Genomic DNA, 15,881 nt, shown 5'->3' with positions numbered 1-15,881 from the left:
CATTGCCAATGGTAATCCGCCAGTCAGGAATAAGGTCCCTGCTTGCAGCTTTCTGAACAGTTCTGTGTTCTTAAAGACGCGAATGTCATGCATCTTCCCTGACTAGTCAACACTGATGTCAGTGATCCACTAACACTTGAATAACCACAGAAAAGTAGCCTCTTTTGTTGATGTACTCTGAGGCAAGGTGGTCTGGTGCCGAAAGAGGGATATGTGTGCCATCTATCACGCCACCGCAGTTTGGGAACCCCATTGCTGCAAATCCATCCACTATGTCCTGCACATTGCTGAGAATCACAGTTCTGCATAGCAGGGGGCGATCAATGGCTTTTCATACTTGCATGACAACAGCCCCTGCGGTGAATTTCTTGACTCCAAAGTGATTTTCAACTGACTGATAGCAATTTGGCATAGCACATTTCTACAGTGTGATCATCACTTGCTTCTCCACTGTTAGTGCACCTCTCATTTTGATGAGTGGCAGTGGAATACCTATCCATGGTGCACCACACTCTGCATCGATACAAGCACTCCTGGTAAGTACGCGTATCTCTGACATAAGGAGCCAAGTATGCATGCATACAAGTAATGTGCTAACTGTGGCAGCTGTATGCCGATGTAACTTGAGTTGACATAAGTTTGTAGTGTAGACATGGTAGTAGTATCTTAGACCATGCCTGCACTGGGTTTTTCACACAGCTGCAGCTGCACCAGAGCAAACCCTGGGAACAGCCTTGCTTCACTGGTGTGAAAAGTGACTCACCCCAGTGAAGCAGGACTGTTCTAAGGGTTTGCTCTGGTGCAGCTACATCTGTGTGAAAAACCCCAGTGCAGGCATGGTCTAAGACAGGGATTCTCACCACAAATTATTTGGTGGCCTCAGAGTACAGCCACCAACTTTTAGGTGGCTACTCTGACACTTTCATTTCAAACCAGGGCACGTGGCACTAGTGCAAGTCACAGGTTACACCAGTTAGTGTGTCTACACTAAGATTTTGTTCTGGTGCTGCTACGTCAGTGACATCAGCAGCTACATCACTAGTGCACTACAATAGTGCAAAAAAAAAAGTGCAGACAAGACATGAGGATCACTCTGCAGTAGCCTTCCCAGTCCTGGCAGGAATTGGGCAAGATGGATAGGAGTGCAGGGAGTAATGGCTCCGATTTCTGGCTGAGGACGATGGCCTCTGTTACACAGGACTAAAGGGTCATTATAGCCCCTTCAGGCCTTAGAATATATGAATCTATGATTCTATTCATAGAGCCCTAGCTGGGTCAAGCAAACAGTTAATGCTCCCATTTAGCCCATCAGGGCCATGAGGGGAAGAAATAATTAAATTCTCCATCAGATCCACAAATTACTTAACAGGGTCAGTACCACTTATTCCAGATGTGCTCACCTGAGATGTTTCCCAGGAAACGGTTTTAGCCTAATGACAGTGAATGGCAATGACAGCTGCTGAATCAGGATAGTATTTGAAAAAATTCTGCTCCTTGGGGACGCAATTGGCTAGAACCAAGGAGTTAAGTGGAGGGTAGTCAGGAGTTTATTAAGGGCATGTCTACACTACAAAATTAAGTAGACCTAAATTAGGTCAACGTGCAGCCACGGCAGTAATTAAATCGCTTTTGAATGTCCACACTGTGCTCCTTGTATCGGCAGTGCGCGTCCACACTAACAGTGCCTGCACTGATGCAGTGAGCAGTGCACTCTGGGTAAGTATTGCACTGTGCAACTCACCACCATCTAGCACAGGGTATTTTGGGAAGGGTTTGCAATGCATCATGGGGGCAAAAAAGTCATGCAGGAGTGATTGGGAACATGGTTTCAACATCCCATGATGCAGTTTTCTCCATCCCATAATAATATCTGCATCCCATAATGTTTGCACTCTTTTCAAAAACACTGCAAACCTGCGCATCCGCCATCTCTGTGGGAAGCATGGATCCTGCAGAGCTCTGCACTATTGTGGTGAGCATTGTGAACACAACACACCTGATCCCACAGGCTAGCTTGTCATGCACCACGGAAAGAAACAATTCAAGGTTGTTGTTGGCAGTGATGGAGCAGCTGCAGATGGTGGCACGCTGGTTCTGGGCCTGAGAAACAAGCACTGACTGGTGGGATCACATCATTCTTGAGGTATGGGATGACAAGCAATGGCTGCAGAACTTGTGGATGTGCAAGGCCACTTTTCTGGAACTGTGTGCAGAACTCACCCCAGCCCTCCGGCACATTGACACCAAAATGAGAGCTGCACAGACAGTGGAGAAGTGAGTGGCGATCGCTGTGTGAAAGCTTGCAACACCAGATTGCTACCAATCAGTTGGGAATCAATTTGGAGTGGGAAATCCACCGTGGGAAGTTGCTGTCATCCAAGTGTGCAGGGCCATTAATCGTTTCCTGCTACATAAGACTATGACTCTCAGCAGTGTGCCAGACATAGTGGATGGTTTTGCAGCGATGGGGTTCCTGAGCTGCAGTGAGACAACGGATATCACACATATCCCTATTTTGGCACCAGACCACCTTGCCAGAGTACATCAAAAGAAAGGGGTACTTTTCTATGGTAATGCAAGCTATGGTGGATCACTGGGAAAGTTTTACCAACATCAACACGGGATGGTCAGAGAAGGTGCATGACACATGCAAAAAGCTGCAAGCAGGGACTCTCTTTCCAGAACAGAGGATTACCAATGGGGATTTTGAAATGCCGATAGTGATCCTGGGAGATCCAGCCTACACTTTACTCCCCTGGCTCATGAAGCCATACACTGGCTACCTCTACAGCGGCAAGGAGTGCTTCAACCACAGGCTCAGCAGGTGCAGAATGATAGTTGAATGTGCCTTTGGCCACTTGAAAAGCCGCTGGTGCTGTCTACTCATGAGTTTAGACCTCAGTGAAAAAAATATCCCCATAGTTATAGGTGATTGCTGTGCACTTCATACCTGTGAAGCAAAGAGGGAGACATTTCCACTGGGATGGAGGGCAGAGGTGGAATGGCTGTCTGCTGATTTTGAGCAGCCAGATACCAGGGCTATAATAAGAGCTCAGTGGGGAGCTAGACACTTCAGGGAGGCTTTGAGAAATGCTAAGCTCTGATTCATTACTAACAAAGCTGCCAAATGAAGAATGAAAGAAGAAACAAAGATCAAATAAAGGAGAAAGGTAATGAATCTCATTGTCACACTCGTATTTGTATTCAGTGGCGAGATGATCTCAAACCACAAAGCTGTATCCAGATCTGAGCTGGATTTCACATACCTCAGAGTTCAAAGCTCTTTTGAATCAGTGGATTGGCTTCATGCCTGTCTCTAAATCAGCACAGGATTTTACAACAATTTAAGTTCTTTCAGATGGGCTCTTCTCTTAGTCAGGATGGCCATTTAACCAGGACTTTAAGTTTTCCATGGGGTATTTCAACTAAATGGTTTCTCCACTATGTGATATGGGCAGGTATGAAGCAGGTCGGTGATAATTGTATCTCAGGCTTCCAGTCTCATCAAAAATCACCCTCATTCTGGATGACTGTCCTGGCCCAAGTGAGAACCAAGGACTATAACCTGCTTTTCTTGCTGAAAGAAGAGACCCAGCCAGCTCTCATCTTTCACTGGTGTGTTAGAGAGCAGTATGTTGATGGAGATCCTCACTGTACAGACAGTGTCTTTTGAATGGAGGGGTCCAACAGCTGAAAACCATCTAGGGTTCTCTGTCTTGTCTGAGGAGGAGCTTATCTCTCTCCAACCAAGCATGGGAGTAAAACACCCCAAAGAAGGGTCTTGGGGAAGTTGAATCCCCTACCAACAGATTTTTGAGCTACCAGGTCCCTGCCCCCTGACATTTCTGTGCCACTCTATCTGCCCCCCAAACATATCAGAGCTAGAATGTTTCTTACCCAGAGATATTGGGGTCACAGTCCAGGACACCGTTTTTCTTCCATTCACGCAGAGACAATAAGAGTCCTCTTCCTTCTCCACAGGGGTAGCTCGGAAGTCGGCAGATGAAGCCAGTGAGATGCTGACCTGTCAATTGTCCAGAGAGCTGTCATCAGGGAGGGGGCCAGGGAAATTAGTAGTAACTAGATATGCAGACAGTACGGCAGATGGGATGTGCAGAGAATTGGGCAGAACAGGGTTTGTGGTACTATAAGGGACAGAGGGGGTTGAGGGAACACATGGGTTTAGAAGTGTAGATGGTTACAGGGGTGTAGAGATTTGGAGTTATGGGGCTTTGGGGTGCTTGGGAGTTATAGGAGCATAGAGGCTTGGGTGCACATGTTTTTGGGGAGGACGGGGCTGCAGGGAGACCGGGGGCTAAAAAGAGCTACAGACACAGGAGTTTGTGAAGCAGAGAAGTGTGGCCTGTGGGTTTGGTTGCACGGGGATGGTGTGAGTGTCTCTTACCCTGATGCAGCGGGTCAGGTAATTGAAGACAGTGGCCTTTAGCGTGAAGGCCTCGCCACGCACCACGGAGTAGGGCAGGGTGAGCTCCACGAAGAAGGGTTGGAAAGCTCTGAGGGACGCGGTTGGGGACAGGCCAAAGCCAGTGTCACTTGAGGTGCAGAATGCATTAGCTTTCCATTCTGTGATGGTATCAGGGATTGTCAAGGGCAATTCAGCACTTCCACTGGAGCTGGTGACAAAAAGAGAGATAGGATCGTGATCACAGCCTGGTCAGACACTGAAGGAAAACCCAAGTGTTCCGGAGAGTGATGTGGGGAACTCAGTAGATAATGCTCTCCCCTCTGAGTCCACACTGAGCTCAATGCTCAAGTCTGATGCAGTGCTTCAGGGAGTGATGTGGAGACTCAGTAGGGGGTGCTCTCCCCTCTGAATTAGCACTGAGCCCATTGTGGTGGGAGGTGTTGTGCCAGAGGAGGTGCTGTCTTTCAGATAACACATACAGCTGATATTTTGACAACCTGTGATAATTAAAGACCCCACAACCCTTTTAAGAAGAAGAGGGGGGCTCACCCTGGTTTATTACAATCCAAATGCTTAGATTCCCCCTGCAATTTCAATTGGAAATGGGGCTCTTTTTCACTCTCCTTTCTAGATGTTTGTGCAGTGTTGTTCTGCACTGTAAACATCTGCCATTGGGGAACAGCCCGCAGGTGGCTGAGTGATTTCTGCACACACAGAGTGTGAAAAGCACTTTGGGATGATGAAAGAGGCTCAGTAACCATCAGGAATTTATATTATCATCACAAAAAATAAGGGAATGTTAAAACAGCAACAACCAGCTACTCACGTCAAAGGCACTAAATCCGAAATCCATGTCTCTGGGAAATACTTTCGAACTGTCTCCACCGCTGCTGGAAGGGTCTCAGCCATGACAGGGTAACCTGAGTCCAGTACCCTTGCGTGTCCTGGGTGGTGTGAGTACAACTGATTAACATAGATATAATGCACCAATACCAGCCTGATGCTTCCATCTCTAAGGGTAGGTCAACAGATGTAATTTCCAGCTTGGGTAGATGTATGTACACTGCACTACCTGTGATCAAGCTAGTGTGCTAAAAATAGAAGTGTAGCAGTGAGGGCATGACAGGCTAGCCTCCCAAGTACATACATAGGGTCCCAACCCCCCATCCATGCTGCAACAGCTACACTTCTCTTTTCAGCACACTAGCTCTTGATCAAAGCTAGCACGTGTGTGTCTGTCAGACCCGGAAATTACACCTCCCACTGCAATTTAGATACACCCTGGGACACTTTCCCCTCCAGCTACACTGGTGCAATCAGACACCCAAATCGGTTGTGGTGGGCAGGGTGGGAATGGAAAGTTCCATGTCTGAAGCATGTTTGAGGGGTCACATCACGTCTCCACTGTGTCATTTTCTGCTCCACCATCACTGCGAAGCTCCCAGCCTTTCAAAGGATCGGCCTTAGAACTGGTCACAACAATTTTCTCAAAGATTTTATTTTGACTCAGTGGAAATTCTCATAAAAAAACTGTTTCCATCAACAGTTTCTGGGGGGCGGGGTTGTTGGAAAACTGAAAAAAAAAACACTTTTTTTATTTTGGATGAAAATTTTAAAAATCCACAAAAAATATGTTTAAAAAAATGATTTTCCCATTTTTCCTTATTTTTTTGTGAGTGGAAAATAACAGCCATTTTTTGCTCACCTGTGTATTAGTATTGTTAAACTAGGCATTAGAGTTATAAAAATGTGTTCAGTGTTTAGACTTTACGGAATCCTTGTAAGCAGCTGGAGGCATTAATCTCACTTATAATATCGTATCCCATGTTCTAAGGTAATATTTAGTGTTTGCTCTGTAACTGTGAATCACCAGACAGAAAAGAAGCATCGAGTGTGAAATGCCAGTCTGACACAAAAGAAGGCCTATCAACACCGGACAAACCATTGTGGAACATCAGTTGATTGTTCCCCCTCCACCAAGAAGAGGAGATGGGCCACTGAATTACTCCCAATGACTGCATTTGCAACTCAGAGAAGGGGCAAAGAGACAAAAAGCCCTAATAAGGAGGAACTGTATTTTTTATGCTGCTTGGAGTCTGAGGGGCAAGGATCACACAAGCAAAAGATCCCCAGTGCTTGGCCTGGATTAGCCCTAAAGGTTATATAGATATTGCTTATCATAGAGGCTACTATTACCATTTGAACAGGACTGGACTAGCAAGAGGTTGCAGGGCAGGACTCAGGGGCATTGGCAGAGCTGTGTGGGGAGCCCAGGACTGGAAGAGCAGAGGCATCAGAGTTTCTGCCTACAATATGTTTAACTAGCCAGATCTATTGGCACCTCACCACTATTTATTTATTTGGATTTATAATACACACAAACCCCCACCAATCCAGTGCTCTAGGCTCTTTCCCATACATTGAAAATGCACCTCTGAAAATCAGATATACACCAATTAAGAATCTCTCCTGCTGGTGGGAAATGTTCAAATCCATCACCAAGCAACAAGAGCCCAGGTGTTTTCAGACTACCCACCACTCCAAAAAACCCCACTTACTCTAGGATAGTGGCAAACAATCCTTTTTTTTTTTTTTTTTTTTTTTTTTTTTGCCCCCTGTACAGCTATGGCATAAGAGTTAAGAAAATCTTTATATTGGAATTGGTCAGCTTCAACCTCTCTAATGTCTGGTGGTAGAGGCAGTCCAGAGCAGTGATCCAATGTGGGCAGATGATGGAGCAGCTGGGAGGTTGATCAGTATCAGAGGCAGCCTGGGGCAGTGGTCAGAGTTTTCTCAGGGGTCAGTAGCTGGAAGCTCCAATCCAAAGGGTCAGGTCAGTGCATCAGGGAGGCCAGACCAGGCGAGGCAGCAAGGCAGGGTCAGGCGAGGCTGTCCAGGCAGCAATCAACAGGCAATGATCTGTTGCTCAGACAGCTTCCTCTTCCTGGTGGGGCCTTTAAATAGCCCAGGTACTCACTGACAGTGCTGCCTGTCCATCCAATTGGAGGACCGGGGCATGGCTGCTGTGGGTTTGTAGGCCATTAGCACTAAAGCTGTTGGTCAGGGGCAGCAGCTAATGATACCACCTAAAGACCTGGGTTCACTATCAGGGTCTAACAACCTGGGGTCTATTGGTGCCATAACGTGCCAGTGGCAGAAGACCCAGGCTGAAGCTGACTAATTCCATCATCAAGATTTCTTCCTCCCACTTCAATTGTCCCTAATCATCCATAAACCATGGTTGTGACCCTGACCGACCAGGTGCCAGCTCATGCCAGAGCCCCCGGCCAATTCACTTGTGGGTGAGTATAGATCAAAGTGATTGTTAAATGTATCAGAGTGTATGTGGTGTTTCAACTTCATGAAAATGAATGGGATGTTACTTGCTTTGTTTTCACTTATCTGTATCCTGTTATAATGTAGTAGCAAACATTTACATTGTGTAAACCCTGTAACTAAATAACCCATCAAACAAGAAAGAAGCCTTGTGCAATGCACATGAAGAACTTTAACAGAAAAGTGCAGATTTCAAAGCAAGTGATCATTATGTGTGATGATCAGAGGTCAAACACTCTAAATGCATTCCTCACTCTGTCATCAAAGGAAAAACCCACGTGGGTAGTAACCGTGTCAGCTTGTTTTTGGTGAGAAGAAGCTATAAGTATGGATTCGAGGAAAGATCCTGCATCTCTGAACTGTTTGGACTCTTACAGGGAAGTGTGCCAGATGCGAAGCGGAGAGACAATCTGGGTACCCTGAAAAGACTTGGGAAACTGGCAGTTTATTACATCACTTCCACCATTTGGAATTACAGACTGTGACTCATCTATGCATATATTTTACCTGCTTTAACCTCTCAATAACTCTAATTTCCTTTTCTTAGCTAATAAACCTTCAGTTAGTTTACTATAGAATTGGCTACCAGCATTATCTTTGGTATAAGATCTAGGGGTAAGTGACTGGCCTTTTGGGACTGAAAGCCTTCTAAAAGGTGAGGTGATTTTTGTATAGGTAACTTTTTATCACAAAGTTCAGTTTGTCTGGGTGGCAAGATAGACTGGAGAATCTAAGGGGATTGTCTGTGACTCCATGGCAAGATTGATATAGTGATCCAGGAGTTAACATTTGTCCCTGGCTTGGTGAAATCTAACTATAGAATACACCACCAGTTTGGGGTGTTGCCCTGTTTTCTGACAATCTGCCCTGAGGTAGACAGTCATGGTTGTGAGCCACTCCAGACAGCGTGACAATGATGACTCTGTAGAAAGCTGTGCTTGGGAAACTCTCTACTGGTGCCTGAGGATGGAAGATCATTGTAAAGTCTTAGCGAGCTACCCACAGATTTGTCTGCCAGCAGCATAATATTCTCCCTTAGAACTCCCAGAAACAATTTGGTTCCAATAACCTCCAAGGGTGAGGCTATCAAAGCAAGCCCCTCACTCTCTCAGGAGAAGTGTGCCCCAACTTCAAACTTCAAGACAGAGTGGTCACCTCATGATGTGGGGAAAACTTCCAAATGCTCAATCCACAACCCCAGTCCCAACACTAGAGCTAGCATGCGGCCAGCTATGAGCAACAGCGTTCACCCCAAAACACAGATGCGCTCTCTGCTCAGAACAGAATGCTTGTGAGGCCTTTGGCCTTTACCAGTTCTCCTGAGTGCTTGTGCTGATACCCTGGCTTCACTGTGAAATCCTTCAGAACTTCTGTAACCCCAAGCAACTTGAGGGAACTGGAGGCAATAATGTGGCTTTCTCACCTTGGAGTTTGTGAAGACCTTTAAACCCATTTCCTGTAGGGAAAAACCCAACACACATTTTGTTATTTATTTCTGTTGAGGTTGAAATTCCAGAACTGACACCAGTATTAGGGAGACAAGGTGGGTGAGGTAATATCTTTTATTGAACCAACTCCTGTTGGTGAGAGAGACAAGCTTTTGAGTTTACACCAATTGGCCCAATAAAAGATATTACCTCATTCACCTGGTCTGGGACCGACATGACTACAACACCACTTCATACACCAGTATTAGGGGTTTAATGAGCAAGGAGGAAACCTTGACACTTTTCCTTGATGGGATATGGAGCCTATTACCCATAGATAAGGCTATGATCTAGTCATGGAGGTCACAGCAGTCACAGATTCCATGACTTTACCGGCCCTCCGTGATTTCTACACTTCAGGAGGTGGAGGCAGGACTGTGTGACCCTGCCCTGTAGCTGGGGCTGGCTGCAACCAGGACCCTGCAGCCCCAGCCCTGTGGCATCCAGGCTTGGCGAGGGCTGCAGCCGGGTCTGTGTGCCCCAGCCTTGTGGCTTCTGCTGGGGGCTGCAGCCAGGGCCATGCACCCCTGCCCGGCGGCTGCAACAGGGGCCACGTGCCCCCCTTGCAGCTTCCCAGGGCCATCCGCCCCGCCAAACCCTCCCCCCCTTGCTGCAGCCAGTGCTTGGTGGGAGCTGCAATAGGGGCCGCGCACCCCTGTCCCGCAGATGCGGCCAGCTCCAGAGCAGGGGCTATATGCCCCCCATGGATGCACCCCCCACTGCAGCCCCTGAGACTCCATTCCCCCTCCTACCTAGCCCTGCGCCCCCCCCCCTCCCCGTTATTTTTAGTAAAGTCACGGACAGGTCACGGGCTCTGTGAATTTTTCCTTATTGCCCGTGACCTGTCCGTGTCTTTTACTAAAAATAACCGTGGCGAAATCTTAGCCTTACCCATAGAGTACAGGGTGACACTCAGTCTCAGGTCTGGGAGACTGGATGGCTCAAAGGGATAAGGGAATAGGATACAGGGTCCTTTTATCTCTAGGGCACTGGTTCCAATTTTCAATCCAACCCCAGGTCAGAGGTCGGAGTGAATCAGGGAATGGAATACAGTCTTATCTCTAGATGTCTGGTTCCAATCTAGCTCCAGCTCAGAGGGCATTCGTTAGTCTTGGGGATGGTAAGGGCACATGGATTATTTTGTTTCTAGTTCACCAGTTCCAGTCTAGTCTCAAATCAGCACTGAATCCAAGGCGTTCCTATATACTGGTCATTCATTGCTATGTGAAATGAGCTGGTGAGTATTAGGCCAGTTCTTAGTGGCTCAGGTGCCCCCCTTTACAAAGAACACCTTCACCATAAGCACTAACGCACCCCTTTTTAGCAGCCTTGGAAGAGAGGTCAAGGATTGAAAAGCCCATGAAGACAGCATTTGCCTCACCCTAGAGGTGCTCATACCTGATCTTTCCAGGTCAAAGCTGAAGCACATTGATGAGGGACAGTGCATGGTGGAAGCTTGCACCGCCATTGTACTTGCTCCAGATATAGCTCCGTGATCGGCACTCCAGAGCAGCTAGCCCTGCACCACGTGCCACTCACAGCAGGTTTAAATGTCCTCATCTCCCCACAGCCACAAGGACTGGATGAGGAGACTTTACCTTTAAGATGCTATAAGTGTCCTCTTCATCTGGCTCCGACACTGGAGCATAGGTGACTCCATTCACAATTATCTTCTCTGCGGCAATGCACTCCTCTTGGGGATCCATCGGCAGCATGTCTGCGCCATGATGATACCCCTGAAGTTCCTTCACTGGTAGCAGGTTATACACCTGGGCAAACAGAACTGTGTCACTTGGCCTCATCAGTACCAAGTGCCATGAAACACCGCTGGGGGAGACAGACAGGCAGAGGCAGACAGACGGATATATACAGAGAGAAGGTGGAAGTGATAGAAAATAAACCAAGAGCAGTAAATACACTACAGAGCAGGGAGAAGGAAAGAGGGAAGCTTCTTCTTTGGCTGAGGGCAGTTTGTTGCTCTGGCTATTATGATCAACTATATCAAAGTACCTGCTAAAGGCTCTAATGCTCATATCAATGGCCCTTCTTTCTTAGCCAGGGACTGTAACTTACTATATGTTGGTCAAATGCCTGAGACTGGTCTAGGCCTGTAGGCGCTACACCAATATAAGTAAATAAATAAATGAATAATAGGCCCTGAACAAGAGAAAATCAGCAGCCCATTGACCAGGGCTGTTTCCAGACATGGTAGCATCCCAAAGGAGTTGAAAAAGTTCCTGCAATCTAAATGGTGCCCAGTTCTCTGCTTCTCACCTAGTGAAAGAAGATAAGATAAGGGCAGGACAGCATTAAGACATCCGCACTGACAGAAGGGATTTTTTTTTCCAGTAGATGCCACTCCTCAGCACTGAGTTGGTCTTGCCTGAACCAGGCTGCATCATTTTCTGCTACCACGGCCCCTAAGAGAAGACCAGTTCTTGCAGCTGCTGATCAATGGGCCAGGCTGGCACTTACAGAGCTGGGAGAGAGCTCGGCTTCAGGCTTCATGAGGAGGACGCTCTTGTCCACAGCACGGACGGCGCACAGGGAGCCTGGGGAGGCCCCGACCCGGAGGCGAGTGTCGGAAGCGGGGAGGCCCTTGGCCGGTAAGAAATGCAAGTCAACCTGCAACCCCAGAAAAGGTATTAGAGGAGCTACTTCTCCAGGTACCATCACACACTGCCCCGCAGCACAACTCAGTCCTGGAACTGCCGCACACAGCTCCTCCAATGCCCCTCAACCCTGCCCTGCAGCCCCCTGCTATTCCAGTGCTGGGCTCCCCACACAGCTCTGCCAATGCCCCTCAGTCCTGCCCTGCAGCCCCCTGCTAGTCCAGTCCTGGGCTCCCCAAACAGATATACATTATTATCTACTGAAATTCAGTTACTCTCTAAGGTGGCATTGGAGCAATTGGTGCTTGGTAAATTCTCTGTTCACATTGATGACTCAGTTCATGACTTTATGGCTACCATGAACACCAAGACACTACCCCAAGTGGTTGCTGGCTCTGCTTGTACAGTGGACACACCCGTGCTCTCGGCCCAGAGCCTATGTTGCATCCTGAATATACCAGGAGGGATTGTGGGTCATCAGGGAGCTGACTTTACAGCAGCCCTGGTAAAATGAAGAACAGCCTAGGACCTGGATGCTGCAGATGGGTAATGGCTCCCAAGAATCCCTCCACCAGCTGGAAATTGCCAGAGCAGTGGTTTGAGCATTGGCCTCCTAAACCCAGGCTTGTGAGCTCAATCCTTGAGGGGGCCATTTAGGGATCTGGGGCAAAAAATTGGTCCTGCTAGTGAAGGCAGGGGACTGGACTTGATGACCTTTCAAGGTCCCTTCCAGTTCTATGAGATAGGTGTATATATCTCCACTCCAACAAGGCCCACTCCTCATTCTATCACCTGACAAACACTAAGCCCTCCTCTTGTTGAGTTTAGGCCAGTGATCCTCAATGAGGCTCTAGAGGTATTGGGAATACACTGAGCTACACAGGCAGTGATTTGGACCCATGTCTTCATTGGCTGATGAAGGCTAGCGGAGAAGGACTGGGGCCTGGTGGAAACTGTCAACCGTTCCCAGGCTGTCAGCTTCTCTTAAGGAAGCTACTGTGTGGCTGTCACTTGATGCTGACAATATGGCTGACTGGGGCCCAGTACCTGTTCTTCCATTTTTTGGTTAAGATTATTGAGAAGGTTGTGGTGAAACAGCTCTCACAGTATCTAGATGCCTCAGCTCCCCTTGACACTGGCCAACCTGGATACAGACCTAGATCTGGTATAGTGACTGCACTAACTGCTTAGATAGATGATCTCCAGATGATGAATAAAGATCAGGGCCCAGATCCTCAAAGATATTCAGACCCCTAACTTCTATTGAAATTAATGGAAGTTAGGCATCTAAATACCTTTGATCTGGGTACAGGTGTCCAAGCGGATATTATCAACTACCTTTGATACCACTGATCTCAAAGGGGCATTCATTTGCCTGTGAACCCTAGGAGAAGAGCGGCAGCCCTTAGGTGGCTTGGTGCCTGTCTCTCAGACGGGTCCCCAAGGATAGTTTTGGGCAATTGCTCTTCCGCTCTGAGGGCCCTCTCATGTGGGGTTGCACAGGGCACATCTTGTCCTCTCTCTTCTTCAAAGAGTATATGGGGTCATTAGGAGGACATAGGCTATGGTCTTTCAACAGGCTGAGGACACTCAGCTCTCCTCTGTCTCATCCGATCTAGTCAGTGCTACTAAATGATTTACTGATTGCTTGATACAACATGTGGCTTGGATAAGGGTAGGCTGGCTGGAGTTCAGTATGGAGGAGATGAAAGTAATGCTGGTAGGATGGAGGGAAGCAGCCAGAAGATACAGCAAGAATTAGATCTCTCCCTTGAATGGAGGCTGTATGGCTGTTACCTGTCCTCCATGATCTGCACTGGTTGCCTATCAGTTACTGGGCTGCGTTTAAGGTGATGGTAGTAAGCTAACTAGATTGTGACCTGGTTACCTGACAAACCCACCTCCCTTGCCATCCCACAGTGCCACAGTGGAGATCAGTGGAGGTGCTAGAGCTGGAGCCCTGTCAGTTTTACAAGGAGGGGCTCTTGGTAGTGTGTTGTCTGGGAGGACCCTTTGGCTATGAAATCACCTCCTCACCTCATCTGAAATACCACAAATCAGTTAATCTTAGGGCTATTTTTAATATATGGTAAAATCACCCAGAGCATTTGATGATAATGACTGTTTTAATGTTCGCAAATCTAAATAAATAGATACAAACAGCTGCTGCTCTCTAATCAATGACTTCAAGTGAATTGGGGTTTCTCAATCAAGACACCCACCTTATTGGCAAAGCAATTTTCGACCTGGAATTTGACTGAATCAGCAATAGGCTCCTGATTGGGTGAAATGGTGTATATGAGCATCTGTGGGTGAAATGGTGTATATGATATTGTGTATATGAGCAATATCAGACTCCATGGGGAGCATCAGTGAGAAGGTCCCATTAACTGGCAAATAAAACAAGAGAAAAAGGCTAAGTTACAGGAAGTTGGCTCCAGGCTAGGGCCCCACACCTCTCTTGAGTCTCTAGGCTTCCCTTCATGCCAAACTTGTTACAGCTGGGATTCCGACCACATGGAAACACAGGGAATGGAACTTGACTTACTGATGAGAACATCGGCTCTTACTGCTTTGGCACATACTGTTGACATGAGTTTGGTGAGACTCAATCTAGTTTTTAGACCCTCATCATTAACTGTGTCCCTCAGGAACCCCAGAAGCCCCACGTGCCCCAGAAAATAAAAGGGAGGATTTTGTAAGAGCCTGGTGGCTAAGGAAGGGATGGAGATTGGGTGGGATTTCTACACAAGGGTTAAAGCAAACCCAGCCTGAATTACTCAAGATGAGAGTCTCCTGAGACTGACATCAGTGACAAAGAATATATCAGTCAGGAGATATGAGGAGCTGGGGAGGATTAGAGCTCGGCAAGAGCTGCAGAGCTAGAATGGCTATAGAGGAAAGAAATTCGTTCTCCCCCTCTTTTTTCCCCCATCTCAGGGGATGGCACACGATGATCCTCTCACCTCATATGGAAGCAGCCTGTGTTTCAGTCACAGTGGCCTAGCCTCCCGGGAGAAAGATAAGGGAAGTGGTGGTGAGAGCTCACCATCACCATGCTCCACAGCCAGAGCCTGGGTCCCTGCTCGCACAATGCCTCCTTTGGCCATCACCTGCATGGAAGAAGAAGCCTTCCTGTTATGGGTATTATGAGTAGGAGAGGTGTTAGAATGGGGGAACCTGTGAGAGGAATGTCAGGAATTTTGGGCCTCAGATGGCTGGAGCCAGCAGAGCTGCTCTATTGATCTCTGCTAGCAAAATTCTTTCTGTTTAATCAGGGGCAATAGAACCCGGTTACTCTTCTTCTCCTTATAAAATGTTGGTATTGAGCATTGGGGCTCAGCAAAGAGCATCAGCCCAAGGAAAAGAGTGTGAAGGATTATGGGTAATATAGGTACAAGTTCTTGCCCTAGGACACACACAATTTGGGGCCCCACCTAGAATTACTGTCCAGGGACTGATTGTCTGGCAGGCACTTGAGCCTATCTGTTGTTGTCACCTATATGTAGACAAATATCAGTATGTCCAGGTTTACCAAATAGTAAAAGACGATTTCCTTCTGCTCCCCCACGGCCTCTGGCTTCAGGATATAGTGCACCCGGACTTCCTGAGTGTGGCCACAGTTTAGCGTCTCTGATAATGGGGTAACTAAAAAGAACAAAACAAAAAGAAAAACCAGGCCCATAGGCTTTATCCTTCATGTGTAATGGATTACATTTTTCTGTCATGAGTTTGTTCCTTTTTCTGTTTTCACAAAACATGCAGTACACATCAACTTCACTATGGGAAAAATGTTCCTAATCTTCAATCTATTGGGGAAATGCCTGAAAAAAACACAGAAATCACCTCCCAGAATCTATACCATTTAGACATTTATGCTCCAATACATCTGTTGGTCTATAAGGTGCCACAGGACTCTTTGTCGCTTTTTACAGATCCAGACTAAAACGCCTCCCCTCTGATACTTGACACCATTTAGACCATTTCTGATGTAAATTTCTTAATGAAATGATTGAGTTC

The 15,881-nt window shown here is 47.2% G+C and overlaps 1 protein-coding gene and 1 long non-coding RNA gene across 2 annotated transcripts; both read right to left on the bottom strand.

The window, feature by feature from the left end:
- Positions 1–3,784: 3,784 nt before the first annotated feature.
- Positions 3,785–14,167, bottom strand: LOC135979143 (alpha-2-macroglobulin-like). The gene is made up of 7 exons (XM_065579688.1): positions 14,084–14,167; positions 11,725–11,874; positions 10,848–11,018; positions 9,074–9,218; positions 5,253–5,370; positions 4,406–4,634; positions 3,785–4,024 (listed from the first exon to the last, which is right to left on the bottom strand). Exons 1-7 carry the CDS (start codon positions 14,165–14,167, stop codon positions 3,800–3,802), a joined length of 1,122 nt encoding a protein of 373 aa, XP_065435760.1. The 3' UTR covers positions 3,785–3,799.
- Positions 14,168–14,199: 32 nt separating this feature from the next.
- LOC135979142 (uncharacterized) lies at positions 14,200–15,498 on the bottom strand. Its single transcript, XR_010596464.1, has 3 exons — positions 15,397–15,498; positions 14,911–14,974; positions 14,200–14,251 (listed from the first exon to the last, which is right to left on the bottom strand). It is a non-coding gene; the product is annotated as an uncharacterized LOC135979142 (long non-coding RNA).
- Positions 15,499–15,881: the final 383 nt, after the last annotated feature.

Source organism: Chrysemys picta, unplaced genomic scaffold (genome assembly GCF_011386835.1).
Source record: "Chrysemys picta bellii isolate R12L10 unplaced genomic scaffold, ASM1138683v2 scaf677, whole genome shotgun sequence".
In the NCBI taxonomy this organism is placed as follows: domain Eukaryota; kingdom Metazoa; phylum Chordata; order Testudines; family Emydidae; genus Chrysemys; species Chrysemys picta.
Note: the sequence above shows the minus strand (reverse complement) of the source record. Positions and strands in the feature narration are given on the sequence as shown.